This window comes from Pomacea canaliculata, linkage group LG9 (genome assembly GCF_003073045.1).
Source record: "Pomacea canaliculata isolate SZHN2017 linkage group LG9, ASM307304v1, whole genome shotgun sequence".
NCBI lineage: Eukaryota > Metazoa > Mollusca > Gastropoda > Architaenioglossa > Ampullariidae > Pomacea > Pomacea canaliculata.
The window spans coordinates 10,335,378-10,357,471 of NC_037598.1; the positions used below are offsets into that span (position 1 = coordinate 10,335,378).

A 22,094-nucleotide genomic window follows, 5' to 3' on the forward strand; every position below is an offset into this window, starting at 1 on the left:
GCAGTCTGCATGTTAACCCCTCACCCGACACCACTCTTTCTTGCGATACAGACATGAAATGCAGAGTGTTACCCAGTGAGAGTTGTGACCAGATAGATGTCCAGGTGACACTCCTGAGGTCCCAGGTTTGCCCTCTGTGTACGGTGGTGTTTGGGGGCTTGGTTTTCGAGGATTGGGTTAGGAAGTTATGCCCACTTCAAACCAGTGATTTGAAGGGAAAAAAGACTGGCTGGGTTTGAGCACACTGCGGAGCCTGCTTGCATAAATGATATCTCTGTCTGCCTCTGTGGCTTACTCTTAGCCTTATGTACAGATTTTACTCACCACAACTTTCTCTCACTCTTCACAGTATTAGAGCCGACTTTACCGTCATCAGAGGACACCTAACACATCGACAGTGATTCTACAACTACTTTTTTCGTCTTATTATGTTTTTGTTTTTCTTTTTTTCTTATTTTTTAAGTATGCGCTTTGAGCCCGCCTTTAATGGTGGGTGAAAAAGCGCTTTACAAATTCAACATATTATTATTACCACATCTCTCCCATTGTCAGGAAGATATGCGGGCACACGATTCTGTCGTAAATCTCGTAGAGTGAAAGCAAACGTGGGCTGTTACTATAAAAGTAGTTTGCCAGAGAGAGAGAGAGACATAATCAGATTTAAATTCATTTGGCTGAGTGGTCCCTCGGCTGTCGTCTTAAGTCTGAGAGGAAGGCGCAAAAGACCTCGAGTAGAGAGAGTTGGGAGGATGGGGATGTCGAGAACAGGAACCACACAGGGTGTGGGTGGCCATGGTGGGGACAGGTGATCCTCCGGCCACGCTTTGCATCGTGCTTTGTCAAAAAAACTATGTGGTTCGTTAGTTCTTTGTCTATATCCTAATTTCCGTATTATAGCGCTTTTGTCTTGTAGGACCAGGATTGCTGGGAAATTAATGTTTAACTGTTTTGTCACCAACCCTTTTAAGATCAGCATGTATACATAAAGCTCCATTTTCTCTTATCCATTTATAAACCTTGCGCTGCAAGATTATTGTAATGTAAAGCCTTTGTATGCTTATATTGTTGATTGGTCGGTCGCTATTTGTACCAATTTGCCAGAAAAATATATTTCACCTTATTTGTTACATGTGTTTGGTTTTTTAATGATACAGTTTCGGCTTACGGGCATAAACTAATGGGAAAGGTATTCTTGTTCAGTACCCTCAGGGGCGCACCCTAGTCGACCTCGCTTTTGAATGGGTTCCTGACTTCTTAGAGGACAGGGGACATTACAGCAACGAAAGGATGAAAATAATGGGCAGCACTTGCAGCACAAGCTATCCCTGATATTAGCTTTGGATAAGCTCATGCTAACATTCAGGTGACGTTCGCTGAAGCCTGACAGTTGCCATCCAACCTCTCCACTATTAGAGAACATTCTGGGCTTCCTGTCCGAGGAAGAACTCACTACGACAAAGATTACCTTCGTGAGCTTCTCTCCTTCCTTTCTTCTCTTTTCATGTGTCGGTCTGCGTTTATGGACCTCTGCTTGAATCCTTGGCTAAGTGCATTGCTATTTTTTTTAGTAGTAATGTGCTTTGAAGCCATAAACTTGTGCTTTTGATAGGATGAGGATGGAACCTGGTTAAGTGCCGTATTTGAAAGGCAAGACCTGTCAGATTCTGTAATTGAATAAAAATTTCTTAACTCTGAAACCTATGTGCAGATAAAATTGAAGAATGTTAGAATGCGATCAGATCACTGCTAGCTAACACAAAAAGGTGTAAGGGTTGTTTAGGTTATTTCATAAATGAAAACTATCGGACATCGGCATAAATTGTCATTAACCGTGTCTCTTTTTTGTAGCTATTGGCCTAAGAGCTCTCCTAGCCTTACACTTTGTCAAATAGGGAGCGTTGTATGACATTCTTTTTTGATAGCCATGTGAAAGTTTGCCAGCATGGTCATATGTTAAATTGTATTTAGTTAAGAAGGGCCTGTGAGCATGACATTGAAAATAATAGTGTATCATGCGGGTTTTTTTTAACAGGTTTACAATACGAATTTCAAGAACGGTGATATAAACGTAGTTTTTTCAAGAACTTTTTTAAATTAGTCGGTAATATTTGTAGACATATTTAAAAACTTGATGAAGGACGAGAGTCGGTAAGACAACATGATATGTGTTATTTTATCACTGGAGAGAAGTCATACATAGATAAAAGTTTTCCGTTTTAACCCTCCCTCCTTCCCCATCCTCCTCCGCCCTCCTCGCCCCTCCTGCTCCCCACCCCCAACGTAACGAGTGTAATTTGTGAGACCAGCGGGTGTGGAAGTGTGAAGTTCTCCGCATTACTTTGCCCTTTGCAGCGACCTGATGGCAGCAAGATTCCTGTGACATATATCCACGGATCACTTTTTACATTCGCCAATTAGTCGTAAATATTTCATTTCGCGTGTCTTGCGCTGTACTGAGGCTGCCTGCACGCATGCGGGTCCACTGAGCAGCGCTCACTTCACATCAATCCTCCCTCAACACACACAACACTCGCATTATACTCGCCACCACTATCACCATTCAGACTTGTAGGTACTTTATCACTCGCCATCTCTTGGGCTACTTAATTTTCGTCCCTCAGGAGGAGGAGGGCAGGAATGTGCTTCCGTGACTCTTGCCGCTGTCTCTCCAGCGGCGGTGGTTGTATGACGGGAGACAAAAGACACCACCACCAGTTGCGCAGCGCCAGAACTGCGAAGGTATGCGCTGGTGGCTGGACGAGTGGCTCTGGCTGGCTGGCTGGCCGTGACCACCACCATTGTCCTGTCAGCTCTCGGAGAGGCGCGAAGGTTGCTGTAGTGAAGATGAAACTTTTCAGTCATGCAGCCGCCGCTGCTGTTGCTATTTCCGCTGACGCCGCCGCTGCTGCTGCTGCTACTGCCTGTGCGGTGTAAGTTGCGACGGACGGACGGACGGGACTACGGTTGTTGGCGTCGGCGCTGTTGACGGCATCGCTGTCAGATGGGAGGCGATGATCAGGGGCCCGGCGCTGCCACCATGACCATGTGCCTGGGGCTAGTGTGGCGGGCCTGCGGTGGCCGTGTGGCCGGCTTCCTGACCTCTCGGCCTCTCCCCAGGTGACGCTGCTGGTGTGTGCGTCCGACCGGCGGGAAACCGCGGCATCGTCGGCAAGATGATTGTAATGATACTGACGCTCAAGATCGCGGACGTGGTAAGTGTCGTCGGCAAGCAAGGTGGTTTGTCCCCCTAGCTCACTCTCACATTCACGGACCGGGTAGGTTCCGTCGGTAAGACGACCGTCAGGGTATTGATGCTGACGATCGCGAACGTGGCACGCTCCGTTGGCAAGGCGATAGTCACGGTGTGGTAATTTGCTTTCGGCAAGATTATTTTAATTTGGCTAATGCTCGGCTTCGGAATCCCGGATTCCGAGTTTTGAAATTTTTTAAACGAGGAATTTCGATTTCCAAACTCCCCTACCCCCACCCTTTTATTGTGAAAGCAGTGATGTGATTTTCATGTTTGAGATTTAAAATTTCTAGTTCAACATCAATTGTTTGAGATTCAGCAAATGTTGCAGCCAAAAGTTTTGATTTGTCCGCCATTTGAAATTCACCTAAATATTAATTTAGGGCACAGATGTTCCCTGATTAAAAAAAAAGGACAATGCTGGAACCGTCACATCATTTTCACAAAATCCACTTTTAGAATGTTAAATTTGTTCTCCAAAGTTGCGATTTTCACCCATGGGTCTTTCACAATACTCTCAGAATAGTGGTGGCGGCCAGAGATTATTGCCTGGAGGCTCGCGGACTTGGTAAATGCCATCGGTCACTTGCTGGAGAACTCTTTATATTCTTGGAAACCAGTCGTCTGCAATCATATCACGATATGATCAGAAGTAGACCCCAATTACTCGCTGTCCCTAAATAGATAAGTATGTCAGACGAATTTCTGCTATTTTGTTCTCAAATGTCTGTGTTCGTACATCATTTACCTTCGACAGTACCGTGTTAAAAAGAGCTGAACCATAATGTTGACGGATATTTGCAGATAACAAGGGTTTGAACATACTTTGACGAGTTGATGCCATTTGAACATGAAAAGTTTACCTTTCATCGTCGTTGAGATCTGCGGGAGATAGTAGGTTGTCCTTTCGATCGTCACAGACAGACTTCGCTGGATGTTTGCCGTGCGATATCTATGTCAAGATGAAATGTGCTTACCAGCATACAGTAACAATTGATTTTTGATCTTGACGCCAGTATTATCGAAGAAAAAAAAAGAAAAAAAAGTATGGGGCCTTTTGATCAAGCCTGTAAGACAGATGTCGAAAGTTCCGGGGCCGGGCGGCCAAATAATGATCCAATTTCTAAAGAATGGCAAGAAAAGTCCATGACGAATTGTAAGGAGACCTCAGAGCCACACCAGCATCGCGGCAGCTCATAAAATTTAAAGTAAATGCGTAGTGCGCATTGAAAGTCCTTTTAGCAACGAATTTTGTTTCAGTAGAAAATGTTATTCGTGGAAAGTTCATTTGTAAAGGCTTTTAACTTTCATAAATGCCGATGGTGGTGCAAGTGCAGTGCGCGCTGAATTGATGTATTCCATTTGTACATTATTAGAAGAAAAAGACGGCAAGCTTTTTCTTCTTTTCGAAAGGAATCTTTGCCTGGTGTAGTTACATGATAATAACCGAAAGATAAATTGAAATTATTTTCGTCATTCCAGTCTCTTTTGCTTCGATATCTCCCGTTATTCTGCACAACTAGAATTCTTTTTTATTTTTCTGTCTTGTCTTCTTTCCTCGTTATTTTTCGCTTTGGACGGCATTTTGGCCAATTTGTGTTTCAGTATGTTTCATTTCCTTTTTGATATTTAAAGCTTTTCATATTTTCTCAAACACCTGGACAGTAATGAGTCCAGCGAAAGCAAAAGAAGTTGCCATGGTATTCATATTGAGAAATAAGATGAAAACATTTTCTTCTTCCTAAGAAGTACGTGGAGCTTTGTCAGAAATCGCTATCGCTATTCTTGGACTACTTTGGCGCGCGTGCCTGTGTGTCTGTGTGTGTGTCCGTCCGTCTGTTTCCATATTTCCTGCTAGCCACTGAATTTTATTGTTTGAATATGCACGGGCATCAATTCTACCTTTGGCCTTCTTGCTGTTCTGACTGAATTGGGGTCTTTTTTCTTCCTGTTTTTGTCCCGTTCTTTGTCATTTATAATCATCTTCCGCATCTCTAGTCCCTCGGCTGTTATCGTCACATCAGAAACTGAACCTTTCGGCTGATCATAACATTCGATACATTCGCTTAGTAGGTTCACTGAAGGAAGAGACAGTTGATGCTAGCAAAAACAGTTAATTAGCTTTTTTAAATTCTGACCTTTTTTTAAATCTGCAAATGTTTTCTGCCTGCAACATGAACGCGCTCAGGTTTACATAATATTTGCGAATAGCTTTGAGATCTGTCTTGTCAGTAGTAGTCGACTCTTATTGAAAAGAAAAAAAGTGTTATAAAATTTCAATTTATCATTGTCGGACTGGTGGTTTCGTTTTCTCTCTGCATCTCCCTTTGTGAATGAAGTTTAAAAAAAACAATAAGTAAATGTGGCCACAGTGAATGGTACTTGATACAAACTTTCCATTTCCCTTGACAACATCGATTGTAGAAAAATGTAGAGAGTGGTAAAATAGTTACCGCTAAAACCGTTTTATTAAAGCTATAAGTCTTGCCATCTAACTTTATCCTTGGGTGTGCTTGTCAGACCTTGTGGATATTTTATTAGTTTCATTTTCTTGTAACCGATACCCTATGATAGATCAGAAGGTCATCCCTGACGGTGCAATAAAATTTCAATGATTTTTGCTTTTTTTGTGTCTGATTGATGACAAGTAAATGCAATAGTAAATATTGCTTCTGTAAAGGTTACAAATGGGAAAATGGAGGAGAAAAAAGCTAGTTATTCATTAGAATTTAATATCTTGTAAGTAATGGTGCAAAAAAAGCGTATTTTATCTTTTACAGATGTTTTCTTTTTCTGTGATTGACTGCAGATTGATACCGAGTTTACAGAAGAACATTGAGAGTACTTAATTCGTACTTGTGTCTGTGAGAAATGTCTCTTCGCTGGCTTCTAATCGAATTTTTTTGTGTGTCATTTATGGACATGGGATCGGCACAGTGTAGGAACATTTACTGACATGTTCATGTGTTACATAATACATTTCGTTGTAGATTGTTATGTGTAGATTTCGGTGTATATGCACATGCTGTCCTTTAAAACGACTTTTTATTTTTAACTTGGATCTCTCATCTTCATTGGTACTCCCCATTTTTATTTTACCTTTCTGTTACGTTCACAAATACTAATTCCCTCAAACAATCCCTTATCCCTTTTTTTCTTTGTGTCCTAGATTAACCGTGTCACGTGAATGTAATGTCCTAGTCTTGTACTGACATCAAAGACGTATTTTCCGTTATTCGTCCATAAACGTAATCTTCACCGACACATCAAAGACTTACCTTTCTGACCGTTGACGGTATGATATATATTCACGTCCGTGAAAGAACTTGAAGAAATTCAAAACTTTCTTGGCGCATATCCTTGTGTATTTTTCGTCGTAAGTAAATAAGGAGATATCTTGTAAGTAAATAAGGCAAGGGGAGGGAGGTCTGGACATTAAGATGCTACTTGATGGAGATTTTTGTTTCTCTTCTCTCTTCCCTCCCTTTTCCTTTGCAAGTCCGTTCATGAATATGTTCTCCCTATGGGCGCTCAGTGCCATAGTGGTTAAAACACTCGCGTGTCACCATTGCAGTGAGAAGCTTAGGGTTCAGATCTCGTCTTGGGACAATCTTTCTGAATGTGTTTGCTGGGTTTGCTGCTGTCAGAAGTTTCTCCGGGTATTTTTTGCTCTCTTGACCATGAATTGACTTAGCAGGCGAATAATTGGCCACGTTTGTATCTAAAAACGTGTGGTGTCGATGTCGTAGTCCACCTCACACTCATAAGAAAGTCCAATAATCAAATAAACAATGTCGAATATCACCGAGAGAGGGTTGTGGGGGTGGGGAGGGAAGGAGGAAGAGACTAAGTTTCACTTAATCTTAATCCTTAAACTTTAAATTTTAATGAAACTCACCAGGACGTACTTCTCTTGCGTTAAGGTAGTGACCAAAAGTCGCATGATGACAAGTCGGAGGCAGGGTCCAGTCCATTTAAAAACAGCAGACTAACGTTTTGTCTATATGGGTGTGAATTCTTAAAGATCTTACTGTAATATTGTGCTTCACATACTATTTTTATGGCTGTGACCAAAACGTTTTTCTTCGCCGTCCTAATTGTTCTTTTTATTCCGTTCATAAATATCTAACTAAATCTGTACTTTCGACAATTTATTATAAGAATCGATACTCCCTCACCAGTTCGTTGTTGCCCTTTATGTTTAGATAACCCCGGAGGTCCATAGCTAGTGGGGAAAGAAAACAAGGTATAAATCTTTCGTCCCCGAGTGCCATCTGCGTCAGCCGACGGGATAAATGCCTTGCATACGTGATTCACAAATTAAATATCGATCTTGGAAAAAAAATATTAAACGAGTTTTGCACGGTTTTTGTCCGTTTCCCTGTTTTTCCCCTTATTTTGTATTATCAGAAGCTGGTTGTCAGGCATAAATAGATTCTTCTGTAGATTCCAGAAGTGTGCGGTTCTGTTTCGCATGCCCTTCGCATCGTGGCCTTTAGTGATTTTTTATCCCCTAGACACACTAACAAGTCGTCTCATGCACACCAATTCTTCTTGCCTGTATCCTCCATACCCACGGCGGGGTCAGAGTTCAGTCTGTGTCGTTTTGACGCTTATTGCTTCTTGTTATTTTCCTGAGAGCATTTTTTATTCGTTTAAAGCAGAATGCAAAAGATTTTCCATTTGCTTGCGTCTCCCTACACTTCCCTTTTTTGTGGTGGTGGGGCTGGGAGTGTGGGGGGAATCGGAATGATATCCCAAGAGCGAAACATAAACATAAGAATGCATTCTAGTCATGCCGGCAAGTGTCGGGTAGGCTGTTGTGGACGGCCTCCAGAGAAACAGATGTCAAACTTCACACCATCGGGAAGACCGGCGCTACAGCACGATGCAGGCGCTGTCATCCAGGCATCGAAATGGATGGCGCTGCTGGTCGAAAAGTAGCGGAGGAGATTGTGGAAGGGGGACAGGGGTGGGAGTGGGTGGACGCTTGTTTGGAACTAGCTGTGTCGGTGAAGTAATGAAGATGGAGAGACGCTCTTAAGTTCGGTAACCGCCTGTTGTGGAAGGTCACGTGCAGAAGAAGAGAGGACGTGCGAGTTTTGTCCCCTTCCCCATCTCTACCCACCCTCGCTGACCCTGGATCCGATAGCAGACCATGCCAAGTCATTCGAAGGGCAAGTTTTATTGAGAAAACAAGTCAGTCGATATGAAACCTGCAGATGTGCATTTGTTGAGGCTGGAATGTCCTGATGATGCCGTCGACCATGAAACAGACCGAGGTTCAGCAATATATCAGCCTTATGGACTTACCACCTCGATCATTGTATCTTGAAATATTGCTAGGAATAAGCGTACAAATTTCAGTATCTATTTTATTTATTTATGCTGCCTGTTTCTCTAGCTCTTTGCAGCTATAATATCTTACAGACCGTAGAATCCATTTTTTTTGATTCTGATCTTCATACAAACAGCGAAACTTTATATAAGAAAGATAAAGTTTTCATACTCTCTCTCTATATATATAAAGCATTAAAAGTCATACGGACTTATAACATAAGCGTTTACTGGCCTGGTATATTCTAGTGCTAATTTCTGATTTGTCGAAATAACAAAGATTAGTCTGGACAAGTCATGCTCGTCTTCTCTATTATCGTAATACAAAAGAACTGGAAGAGCGACCACCACCAGCAGCTCCCTCACCATTGACTCCAAGCCTGACGATTATCCTGTGAGTGACGATAGTGGCGGCGCATTATACAGATTGGAGGGGAAATGGCGGCAAGGATGTGGCTTGGTGCGACTACTTTGACTAACGGTGCTGAGCCCTTACCATCGCGTGCATTTTGATGGCGGCCATCGACCACGCTGTCGGCATTAGCAATGGAAAGCACCCGCTCGCCATGCTTTTGTTTCATTAGCAAGGAGGAGGACTCTGGGCAAGCACATCATTGTATCAACGATTGGGACTGTACTAGGGAAGGGGTGGAGAGGGAGTGGGCATGACAAGTCTTGGAGGCCCACAACGTTACCAAAGAAGCTGACAGGTTGTCGGGTTCGAGTCGGAGTGTTTTTTCTTCTTTCTTTCTCTCCCTCGTGCATTATCAGAGTTTCGCCAATGCGTGGGCTGGAACAAACTTGTAGCAGCGGGGAATGTCCACCTCGACAACGTCCTGCAAATGTCCATACTTTACATCTTGTCGCTTGCCCAGACGAGCCATCAGTGAAAATTCTTGACATGGATTTTTAAAATGTATTTCAGTGTAGGTAGTTGATGGAAAATTGATGTACGTCTCATTTTAAAAGGGTTTTCTTTGTCAATAATTGGGCTATTTTTGGCAAGCCGACAGCTGCGTTTATCATTATTTTTTTTAAAGTGTCATAGTCACACACAAGCTGGCGTAGTAACTGCACACAGACTCTGACTATAACCTTTTACTCTTAGAGGGAGTTACTGGACGGCTGGTTCTGCGGCAAACCAGACATCATTTCCGTCAGTACTCTTCCGGTTTACGAATTGTCTAGAGAAGCGTGTTCATTAGAACCCGGTCAAGGAGAGCCAAAACATTAGGAACTGTATGCGCTATTGTCATATGCACGCGCGCGCATCGCCTGTTTGTTTGTTTTTGTTGTTTTTTTTTTAAATCGCTGCCTTCTCTGTTTGTTTTTCCCTCCCACCCCGCCTCCTCAGATACAAACACAGACTTAATAAAGTTTCGTATCTTAATGTCTCCTCTCTTCATTCCTTCCCATCCTTTGACGATCATACTTCTCGCTGCTCTTTTTTACTAGGAATTCATTTAAAGAATCCACTCTTTGCGCTCGTTAGTTTGCCGTTAACTAAATTAGTCTTCTGTGATAGATTTTGTTTCCAGTCGAACGAAGCCCACGGGTTCAGGTCCTTTATTAGTATCCGGGAGACAGAAGGGCCTTAGCATGTGTTTGCTGGTTTGTGTACATCCGCGTTCACTTTTCCGTCCACCAGACAGGACTCTTCGATCTTGGTGGGTAGAAAATTACTCGAGAGAAGGAGAGAAAGACGGAATTTGTTTGGAAGGGAAAGGAAGGGGGATGAGAGAGGAAGAGAGAGTGGAATGCTGCAGGCTTTTGACATAAGAAAGGTATGTACGACCCTCGTGTCTATTTGCCCTGCAAACACTGCAGCTTAGTATGTCAGCAGAGAAACAGCCGTTGTTGACTTCTCTACTTAGGGCCGGTTGAAGCGGGATCTAGTTCCGTCAGGGAAGGGAATGGCTTCTTGGGACGAGGTTCAGATGAGCTTGAATGAGGAATTTGGGACCCGGAGTCAGCTGAAGTGTTCGCAATGTGACAGAAGAGCATCCTTCAACCTGCTGGCCATAAACTACGTCATCGAACAAGCGTTGAGTCTACAATCTGCTAACCAAACTCGCTGCCTGGACAGTTTCCTATACACACAACAGCGACGCCCCCTACCGACAAGAACTCTGGAGTGGGCTGGCAGCGATGATTGGCTGTCATCTGTAACAAGCGCATCTGTCATGCTAATGTGCGGCCGTGTGACTGTTGATGGACTGACTTGTAGTGAGGCAGACGAGAGAAAAGAAGCATATAAGGCGCCCTCCATGACCATCTAACCCTGACGTGAAATCAATGGCAGACGGGCCTGACGTAAGACCACAGCTTCCGCTTATTTCTTTGCGTTCATCTTAGTGCAGCTCTGAAGCCACCTTTCTTTCTTTCTTTTTCTAACCGAGTTCTTCAGACAGGTCGACCAAGTAATAGGCTATGTCCTCCTTGTCAAATGAAACATAAGGCAGAAGAGAAGAAACGATATTGCAGAGCGTAAGGACAGGTCTTTACATCTGCTGTCATTCCCTCCCCGTCCTAAAAACTGTTTTCAAAAGGTTGCTCGTTCGGTATTTGCGAAAAGGTTTGCCCTCCGGAGATGACGTCACAGACATGGCTGTTTATGAATCACTCTGCAAGTATCGGAAACTATTTCCGTTAAAAATGGAATTTTAAAAAAGTGAAATGGCTCCAGGCATGGCTGATGATTGGCATGGTAACAGGGATGTAACCACAATGCCTGCTGAAGCTCACATACCAGACATTGACATTATTTGTTTACACTCGTGAAGGGTGGGGAGAAGTTGACATAGTACACAAAGAACAGTTCACCTGTATAATTACCAATATATAGAGCTTGGATGATTGTAGAAGAAAATCACTTATACAACGGTAGACTAAGTACAAAATAAATACACACAGATCACATCAAAGCTGGTACAGATACTATTTACAGATTGTTTACTTTTTTGAGTACACGCTTTTTATGGAGCTGGAAAAGTTGTTTAATTATAACTCCATATTAATAATTCAGACTATTGCGATGTTTCTTGGTTTCATCCGTTTGCCAGAGGTTTCGGAAATTGTGTGTTTCTGAAGACAGGGGCAGACTTGCGAAACATGAAAATAAAATGCGTCTACGCTTGGACCTTCTTCCCGCGACTCGTTCAAAGCGGGCTGCACACCTTCGTGCGCGGCTGAACTTAACGGTCTTTGGTGGCTGTTACGTAAGGCGTCTCGTGCCGCCAGCAACTTGCAGCAAAGGTTTTCTGTGGCTGGAGGCGGAGGTGGTAGGGGTCTGTAAAGGGAATGCCAGAGCGAACGTCGGCATGACAAAGTTAGCGTCTGTAAACTCCGAAACCTTTTTGTTCGCTCGGATTTCTCGGAGTTGGTGGGGAGGGATGATGGGGTGGTTGGCTGGGTGGGTAGGTGAGGGGCGGGAAAGAGATGCATTTGCACCTTGTCGAAGCTAGCTTTTCAGTTTCCGCCGTTCTGCCCTTGTGAGAACCGCCCCGACGCGAAATGGGAGGCGAGAGACAAAGTGGAAGCTGAAATTGGATTTGTTTGAATGTGTGCGGCACAATGACTGTCGACCACTATCACCAGCTGCTTCTCTACCCCTGTCGCCCTTGTCGTCATCAGCAGCATTGAGATTGATCATGTCCCCATTCTTCTTCATTGGTCCCCATCTCTTTGCCGTTTCAAAACAAGCGTATGATAAAGAGTGAAGGAGTCTCATCCTTTCTCTAAATCCCTGGCGATGCTGGAATGAGTAGTGTTCGTCCACTGTCTTCCCTCGTCAGCCAGGCGATTAGCAGGGATTGATCGTAACCCTTCCGATCACCGGCCATCTTCGGCGCTAAGCCGCGTGGATGTCTTCGATCTGCATACTTCGCCCCTCTCTCCTCAAGACGTCAGCAGCATCGGGCCCGCCATAAAAATCCTCGGCAGAGCGTCGACCCACTTGCCCATCAGCCCCAAGTCCAATAAGTAGCAGCAAGACTTGCTTGTACTGTAATAGAAATTGTCGCCTGCTGAGCAGCTGTATTTGTGGTAAAGCCGGGCAGGCTCATTGCAGTCGTGCCTACCTCCCCTCGCTTGTGGAGATTTCACTGGCTCGTTTAATTGTGGAGTCTTCATTTGGAAGGCGATATTGAGGGTGAGGATGATGCGGTACCTGGATAATAAGCCTTTACCCGGATAGATGCCTGGCTTATTGCCGACTGCGGAGTTCGATTGTGGATTTAGCACATTTACATTTTAGCACAAAAAGTATTATGTCCTTCATTCTTTCTCTCTTTACTTCTCTTTCTCTCCCCCCTTCCCCACTTCCTCATCCTCCCGGCCATCCCTTCTCCAGCTAACTGCGTTTGTCTCCTCCTGTAGCTGAATTGTGGTAAATGAAGGCGGCGAATAGGGTTGAAACGGCCGACCATTTCCTGCTAACTGCGAGGGCTTCAGCTTGGTCCTCGGGTTTAATGCGCGTTATCTCAGACCGCACCGCACCTTCCTTCACAATGCAACCTTTGCACCCTTTCTGTCTCCTGTAACTGGCACGGAGGAAACGTAGTCCGTTCTTTCGCTCACACATGCCTTTAGGACCACACTTTGATTTTGTCAAAATAAAAAATATCGTGGATCGAATTGGAAAAAAGGAACTTTGGAAGAACTTATTTGTCTTCATTTCTCAGAAACGAGAAGAAAAATCGGACATATGATCGGCACATCAGCAGCAGATTGTTTCTTCGTGTGCATCTTTGTATTTATTCGCCTAGCAAATGCGTGTTTCTTATTTATTTATTTCTGTGTTTTATCTCAACATCTGACGAGAGTAAGAAGTGCGGGTCTCAGCGGACTAGGAACCTGCCCCCTTCCATACGCCCAATGGGCCAAGGCTTGCGGTTGCCAAGGTTTCCCTGTACTTTGGGGACCGAGTGGGCAGCTGCTAGCGCGTGCGGTAGTTCCATCCCCTTGTTGCCGAAGTTATTGCTGGGCCGCCCGCTGCATTTTATTTTCTCATCTCTGGAGTAGTCTTTTGTGAAAGGTAATTGCCAGAGAGGAAGGGACAGGACGCCGCGCTATTGTCGCCAAGATTGGAGCCCAGGAGGACTGAGGTTGGCGAGGGCGTTGTTCTGTAATCATGTCGTTACACTGCCAGGTTTTCTTTCCTAAGACAGCGCTGTCGCTGCCACTGTTTCTTAAATTGATCCCTTTGCGAGGCCGTAGGCTGAGGGCTTGTGTTCGGCCCTGGCCTTCCGTTGATCCTTTGGTGGTGGCATTAGTGAATCTCGGATTCAATAGCCTGAAAAGACATTAAGCTCAAAATGGAGTTTACGTTGGTGCAGGTGTGCGTGCGTGTGCGTGGATGGGAAGAGACGGTCCTGCCATTCTTGGTCTTGTGTGGATGTGCGACGGCGTGCGTGCGTCCTGTGATGTAGAGGATGGCTGAGGTGAGAATCTATAAAGGGAAGATACGGCTGGAGGGGAGCAACAGTCCAAGTATCGATCATCGTTCTTCAGTGTCATCACGTACAGGAGAGATATTGAACATGAAAGGAAACGTCCCCTCTTCCCCCGCTCCCTGTCCCGGAGTGCATTTGTACTCGCATCTTGGCCACTTTCTTGTACGCTTCTCTGTTTTTCTTTTGATTTTTTTTTTTTTTGCCCCCATTGCCGTCTGCTCAGATCCCATAACAATTTAATTAATTTCAGTGTCTTTGCTGGACGGGATTCTCTGTCATATGGCTTCATTTGCTGGGTCGGTATAGACCACTTAACACCGAACAAGCAACCAAGCCAGAAATTATTTTGGGATTGAGATGGGGAGTGTGGCACGGTTAGGTCGGAGAAGAGCGTTGAGTGCGAGTGAAGAGAACAGAAAAGAAAAAAATGGGTTTAGACATGAAACATCCCATGTCGCAAATGATTTTGAAAGGCTGGTTTTTTTTTTCGTTATGTGACAGTGTTTCACCCACCCACCCTCAACGAGTTTGGGTAGGGGAGAGCCTGGCGAGGGTAGGGGGTTTGGGTTAGGGGAAGGGACGCAAATAAACGGTCAGAAAAAAAATATGGCCAGACATCTCTCTAGGAGGTAAACAAATTTGTCTGGATGCGTGTTTTTGTAAGACACGCAAGAGGCGAGAGTCGTCAAGGCAACGGAAAATTGATGATGATGACAAGAAGGGAGATAAAAGAATATCAAAGGGAACGTTCGCGCACAACGACGGACAACGCACAAGACAAGTATGTTGGGAACGGAGAGTGGTGGGGGGATGAGGGTGGGGCAACGGGGAGACAACAAATATCTCTGTCAACGAATGCGAATGTCGGTGCGCATTTCTGTGAAAGATGTCTCCTCCCGATGATACGGTCGATGTTAACACGTTTCCTTGAGCCTGATTAATGAAATGGACATCAATTCAATTACAGAATGAATGGAACTGAGTGAGGAAGCCAACAGCGCAAGCGCCGGTCTTGGTAAATGTGTTCTGTTTCTTTAGGCTCCTTGCAAAGCCTGGTTTAGGGATGTCTTTGACACATTAATGCAGAGAGATGCGTGCTGCTGACACCAGCGCGAGCGCTCAGTCCGCACCTGCTTTTGTCATTCGCTGAAGGGGTGGAGATGGGATGTAAGAGGAAGTGATAGGACGAGAGGTGATGGACGCGGCATCAGTATAGAGAAACCTACTTTCATTGACATGCAGATAGCCGCCATCGACTCCTACCCTCGTCAGCGCGGCCTAGCAAACCCTATCCCCAAGAGGCTAACCGGAATCCATAGCCCCCATAATACGCTAAATGTCGAAAAAAGTGAGGAAATGTCAGCGTTGCGAAAGATTGAGTGAGATGAAGCTTGAAAACCTACAAAATCAAAAATTGCATTTAACCATTAACTGCATGGAGATTGTCCACTTTTGCGTTCTTATGCATTATTATCTTTTTGTAACGAAAGAACATAATCACGCATGGGAAAGGAGTTTTCCGTATTTATCCGCTTCAGGCAGGCAGCGATGATGGGAGGAAGAGAAGCACATAGGTACTCTGAGAGAGAGAGACACCAAAGAAGCACTTCGCTTTACTGATACACTCTCTCTCACGCAGCCAGTGGCGTGTGTTGGAGGGAGGGCTGCGATCCCCCGTCTGGTACAAAGCGGAAGTCGCCGAACGCGTCCAAGCGGAGAGTCTGCCTCGTCGATGGCGTGCCGCTTCCCTCGTCACGTCATGTCCGGATCCTCCCCGTCCAGCGCTCCTCAAAAAGGCGCGTGCGTGCTTGGCTGCTCGAGTTTGCGGTTCAGCTGGCAGTTTCGTTTTATAATCGGAATATGAAAAACGACGTACGGGTGGAAGCCATTAAAAAAAAAAAACAAAGCAAAAACGAAACGAGTGTCGGTTAAAGGATTTTTTAAAAAAATTATCGTCTCCTTTTGGTTTATTTTGATCGGCATGGCAGTAAACATTTTCAGCGTTTGCAGATATTGCGTTGCCAAGGGGATGGAGATGTTTAGAGGGCAGAGTGCATACCTGTCTATTACGTGATACGCTTGCAGCGGGGTTGGTGCCATTTCAAACGTGCGAAGCTAACGGTTTTGTCTGTGTGCAAAATAATCAGCTTACATTTTGTAAGGTTCTTGAGATTTTATGTGAAGGGGTAGGGGGAAGGGTTTTCTGTTTTGCCTGAGGTGGAAGTTTTGAGTCACATGACCACAGTCAGTAAACGGTGGAGTTTTAAATCAGTCGCCAGCCTTTTTCCCCGGTCACGTCCATCGGCGTATTAATATGCAAACAAACGGCAATGAAAAAAAAAAGTCCCTGAAGGAATGAAAACAAAAATGTCGACTTTCAATTTCCTGATTTCCCTGTTTAAAAATACCGCCTTATAAACATTGTTAACACTTCTTCATTTCTATTCATGAATTTAGACGAGAAAAGGAAAACGAGTTTGCGCTTCCTTTTTTTTTTTGCATTTTTCTCATTTCTTTTTTTCTTTTTTAATTTCTAACACGAGACATACTAAGGTACCTGAGTGCCAAACCCCATAGAGAAGATGGTCGGAATTCTGTTTGAGCTGTGGTGATGCTGGGATGTTAGGCGACGGGTGTGTAGGGGAATAGGAGGAGGTGGGCGAACGGTAAGGAACGTCTTAGTGGGCGTCTTTGGCAAGGAGTAACTCAATTAGCGGCAAGACGCTGGTTTTGCTCGGGAGGCAAGGCAGGGGGAGAAGGGAGGAAAGGGGGCGACGTCTGTTGCTGGAGTCGATTTCGGGGGTACCCTGCTGGGTGGCACAGGCCGATGGGTCGTTGGATCGGCTTTCGGTAAGTACCGGGCAGGGTTTCGGCTGTCAACACCAACCTATTTATGGGGGCGCCCGAGACAAGCTGCACATTTTGGTTTATCTTTATATATACTTCCAAAGACTGAACACAGCGCATATTTTTCAAGCTGTTTTTTTTTTAGTTTAGACGAAGAGAGTGACACGAATAATAGACCTTCTCTTCCCTCCGCCTCCTCTGTGTTTGTGGATTATGGTCGTAAAAGAACCCACCGCCAGCTACCACCAGGCCCATTATATGCAAGTCGCTGTTAGGCTTACAACAAACGCATGTATGTGTCGCTGCATGCGCAGTCGTGTCTGAGATGGAAAGTAGTGCTTTCCTGATTTAACTACTATCCATTTCTTTCACTGTCGTTGCATAGGCAACCCATTCGAACGAAATCAGTTTTCGAGGTTTTGATCGTCTGCATATTCTGTTTCTTGCCTTTTTTTCCCGTCGCCATTCATGGCTTCATGGCTTCATGGCTGCAATTTAGCTCAATTCATCAACATGTGTCCGTGGAGGCATTAAGTTTTCTTCTCGTTTGTAAAGCAGTCGTGCCTTATATGCTCGGTGAGAAGGCACAAGAAGACCGGAAGAGATGAAGACAGCAAAAGAGATACCGGGAGAAGGGAAAAACACCATAAAAGCAGTGATGAATGAGAAAGAATGGCCAGGAAAAGAAAAAGAACCCCAAAAAGGGGGGAAGCAATTCACGTGTCTTGACCTGGCTTCATCCCCCTATCTCCCTCTCTCTCTGTTCTTCCACAGCCTCACGGCGTCATGGACGACAATAAATTTACGCCACATCCCAGAGGAGCTATGAGTTCCCCCCAGTGTTCAGTGGCGCGCCCCATTACGCCATAGCTGATTTGCCAGTAAGATTTATTTTGCGCTAGAGATGCAGTTTGCATACCATTTGGGGAGGAGACTGGCCCACCCCATCATCTTTCGGGGACTACCCCATGGCGGCGTGCACCACAGTTTCTGGGTTTGATTGAATCTGGTTTTGCAGCAGGCAGCTCCCACGAAGCTTACACAGCCTCCAGAATTCTTCACTGGGCCTGCTCGTTTGTTTTCTCTTAGGACAGTGAAAGGTGTTTTGTCTTGTTTCACTTTGCACAAAATGCACACAAATCTGTAAGATGGGGATTGATTTCCGGAAGAAACATAGGACTTGTATCCTAGATCAAGGGAGACAATTTTATGTTAGAGGAGGAGGGAAGGATCGGATGGAGGAAGTATGAAACGCAGTGGGATTTTAGGTTCGGTGTTAAACTTGCTTGGAGAGTTGGCCTCACTTCTTCAGATAAAGTATTAAAGGGATTATCAAGCAGTAACAGAAAAAGTACACAGCAATTTGTTAGTATGTCATTTTTGCATCCCTAATTTCATGTTCTTAAAGGCATATAACTTTGCTACTTATGTCTGAGGGCAGTTAATTTCATGTCCTGTTTTGAATGTCATAAGCAATAAGACCAATAAACACCTGGCAAAATCACCAAACTTTTTTTTATTTTGTGCCTTTTTTACCTCCATTTATTTCTCACACATTGAATCTCAAAACTTCTTTCACTCATTTGTATTAAAAGAACTCCCAAGGTTATATCTTCACACAGCCTTTTTTAGTGTAGTGCATCACTTTGTGTTGCAGGTGCTGTCATTTTGCATTTGCCACTACTACAAGTTTCAGCTCCTCGACCACGTTCCGTGTGAAGTGTGTGAATGCCACAGAGGAATCTGTGACATTTTCATATGGGTATCCGATGGAGTAAGTATTCTTAACCTTTAAATTTTATCTGTTTGGGTTGTACTATTGGTGTACTATTGGTACTGCACTAATGTAGAATTTTTTTTAATCAGGAATTTTTCTCCAACAGTGTTATGTTGCCACTAATTTTTAAATGATCAATATGTAGCATGTTTCCAGCTGTCTCCCCAACTCTTATATGTTTACATAAATGTGCAATGCATATTTTCTTACTCTCTTTTTCTCTCTCACACACACACACACACACTTATATATAGGATTTTACTACTTTTAAGTATGCAAGTTATCTCTTCTCATTTAGCTTCTTTTGAGAAGTCAATTTTCAATGAATCATTGATGCAGCTGAGTTTAAAAGCTCTAGCTGTCTTTTATACTTTTGTGTTTCAAGCACCTTATGAAGTGTATTTTCCCCACATTTCTTTTACAGCCTGGAGAGTGTTTGTATCAAGCTCCCAGTGTGTCCAGGAGCCTCTACTACGCCAGGACTAGATAAGTTCTGCCTGCTGGCAGGTGCCAAGCCAGCTGCTGAGTTCTATGTCTTTGTTGGGGTTATTGTGATGCTTTATTCACTGGCTGCTCTAGTCATCTACATCTTCTTTGATGAGTTGTATCGCAAAAACAACAGACTTATTATAGTGGTGAGTCTCAGTTTTTCCTTCTCTCTCTTTTTTTTTTTTGTTTTTGTTTATTTGAGCATGAGGGGAAGATATTCATTCGCTCATGCCATTCTTTCTCTCTCTTCCCACTGCCATTCACAGTTTCATTGTACGAGAGTGTGAACTGAGACGTTCATGGCTTAATCTTTGAGACGAGCATATGAGCTAATGAAAGCGCTCTTTCCAGGTTGGAGCTGGTTGGCATGTATTAGCTCTAGAATTGCCAGTTATCCAAGTAGAAATGGATCATCTAAAGAACCTTGACCTTGCTTCCCCTCTTCATCTCTCCCCTCCCCACCCATTCCCCATCTCTCTCATATCCTCCAATTGTCTTTTGACGTCAGATATAGATTGTTTAGAATACTTTTTTGCATCATCAGTAAGGAATCCTTTACAGAGACCATTTCCTGTCCTTTCTTGTGTTGTAATGTCACATCTGTTTTCAACATGTTGCAGCATCGCCCACTGGATAGATTATCTTTTGTTTCATCAGTAATGATCTAGTCTAGACTGTAAATGTTTTGTACAGATGGGCAAATAGCACATTCCTGAAAAATTTAGTGATTTGTGTCCAATTAATTTTTTTTTTCTTTGGTGTTCATTGAACAAGTACATCCTACTGCAAATGTTTTTAGCATTACACCAGTTTAGATATTCTGTAAACAGAGTTTAATTAAAATAGAGATCCTCTTTCCATTAAGCAAGACTTGGTGTGCTGTACTAATGCTGTCAAATGATAAACATTTTGTTTTCACTTTTTTGACAGGACTTTGTGGTTTCGGTTGTTCTGGCACTTCTGTGGCTGAATCTCCTCTTCAGCTTGGGCTTCAGGTCTGTCCCATGTGAAGGAATATACTGATCCTTCTGAGGGAGGCATATATTCCCCAAGGTTTCCTGAGTGTTCGGTCAAGGACTCCTGCTCAACAGAGAACGTTGGAAATTATGGATCACTGAATGCTTCCATAGTAAGTTTTTCTTTCAGCTAGCAAGCTCATTTGCTCAGAGCTATAATGTATGATATTGGGCTTGTTCAACCGTTTGAGCATTCTTTCCGTTTTGTTTCTGTTATCTACTTTTTTGCATTTACTAAAAGTTTACTCTTTAGGTGATAATGAAATTAATGGTATTGTTATCAGGAAATTGTTAACTTTGCATTGAGTAAAAATTACTTTGTCATGTGCCCATATTTGCTTGTTTGTTTAATTTAAACAACTTTCAAAGAAAGAGACAAATTTCACATTTTGTGATGGGTTTCTCCATTTCCCCATTTTTGTCATGTTTTATTCACATATCAAAATTGTGCTTTACCTATCAGTTACCTGCAGTGTTTCAGAGACAGCTGTTAAACAGCCTACACTATTACCCTCCTGATAATTGGATTTTAAAATTTTTTCTAGATCTTTGGCTTCCTCAACATGATGGTGTGGCTGGGGAATCTATGGTTCCTGTACAAGGAGACTCCATGGTTCAAGATCCAGTCGAAACCACCTTCAGCTCCAGGTATGCAGAGTGACCTTGACCCACAGAAAGTGTGACCTTTCAGGTGTTTTATTCTTGCAAGTACCTTTTTAGAGAAAGAGGAACTAAAGTACTGATAAATCTGACCTGTGTTAAAGCTTTCGTGTGAATTTTTGGCCTGCATTATTGTGTCCCTAGGCTTGCCTTAATATTGTCAAGTATCACCAGTGACCCAAACATTGCAGATGTTGCAGCTGACGGCTATCTATGTGTGACACTGCCTTTTGCTGAAGCCAAAGTTTGCGTTAGGTTCTTTTGTAATTCTTGTTGTACATCTACATGATAGGCATGTGGGAATTGTTTTTTTCCTGCTGTGATAACTTGCTGGATTGGTCCAACCCTTCTCCCTAAGCCAGGTACACTGGGTTCTCTGATTTCATCTTAACTTTCACTTCTACATCCAACAAAGCTGATGTCACAAACTGGTGAAACTAAAGGATAGCTGTGGATTATTCTAAACATTGTGAATAGATTAAACTTTGGTTTTTGGTGACTGTGTTTGCTGCGCATCAACCTCATGTGGAGGAACGATTCTGAAAACTGTGAAAAGTGACAGCATTTTAAGTTGATGAAGCAGATGTTTTCTTCCACCAGTTCAGCTTCACATTGTAGGGATTTCACCTACCGCGCACTTACCTTCATGCCATCAGCCTAGTCATTTGTGACTGTCATGGACTTTTCAAACTATTCACCTTTCATGGTCCATTAATGTGGCACATTGGATCCATCATTTTATTGTGGATTGTGCTTGAATGGATTACCACACAGTGACACGTCAGTTCATGATCATAAGACTTTAAGTTGTTACAGTAGTAAAACTCAGTTGACTTGAAGAGAAGCTTATGTGAACTCAGCTCTGGATATTTGCAGTTCATCACAAGGTGAGTAAGAGAAAGATAAAGGAAAGAGAAAGTTTCTAGAAATTCTCCTGTGGGCATTTTTTTTAACCCCCTTTTTTTCTTAGCGTCATATCAGCCTGCAATCTTTTCAGAAGGGAGGATGATTTTCCTCCAGCTTCCTTAAAATGTGTTTGTAACTTTATGAAATAAAACATAAATATTGTACATTCTGTTCTGACACTGGTTCAAATGTCTGTCATGTAAAGCTTTGGCTACTTTGACTATCATTGTGTGGTCATAAGATGGCAAAGCACAGCAAAACAAACAATTAAAAACAGGAAATCTAAGGTCATGTTTGGGCTCTTGATGTACATTTTTTTAAACATGATGTGCTTTGAATGGTTTGAAGCATCAGTTAAT

General features: G+C 43.5%; 1 protein-coding gene across 1 annotated transcript in view; it reads left to right on the forward strand.

Moving 5' to 3' along the window:
- Nucleotides 1-22,094, forward strand: part of LOC112571443 (synaptoporin-like) — a 64,078-nt gene that overhangs the window by 31,622 nt on the left and 10,362 nt on the right. The window contains 5 exon segments of the mRNA XM_025250421.1: nucleotides 18,545-18,661; nucleotides 19,089-19,299; nucleotides 20,084-20,122; nucleotides 20,124-20,282; nucleotides 20,715-20,817. Of these exon segments, the coding sequence (XP_025106206.1) occupies nucleotides 18,657-18,661; nucleotides 19,089-19,299; nucleotides 20,084-20,122; nucleotides 20,124-20,282; nucleotides 20,715-20,817 (517 nt within the window). The 5' untranslated portion in view covers nucleotides 18,545-18,656.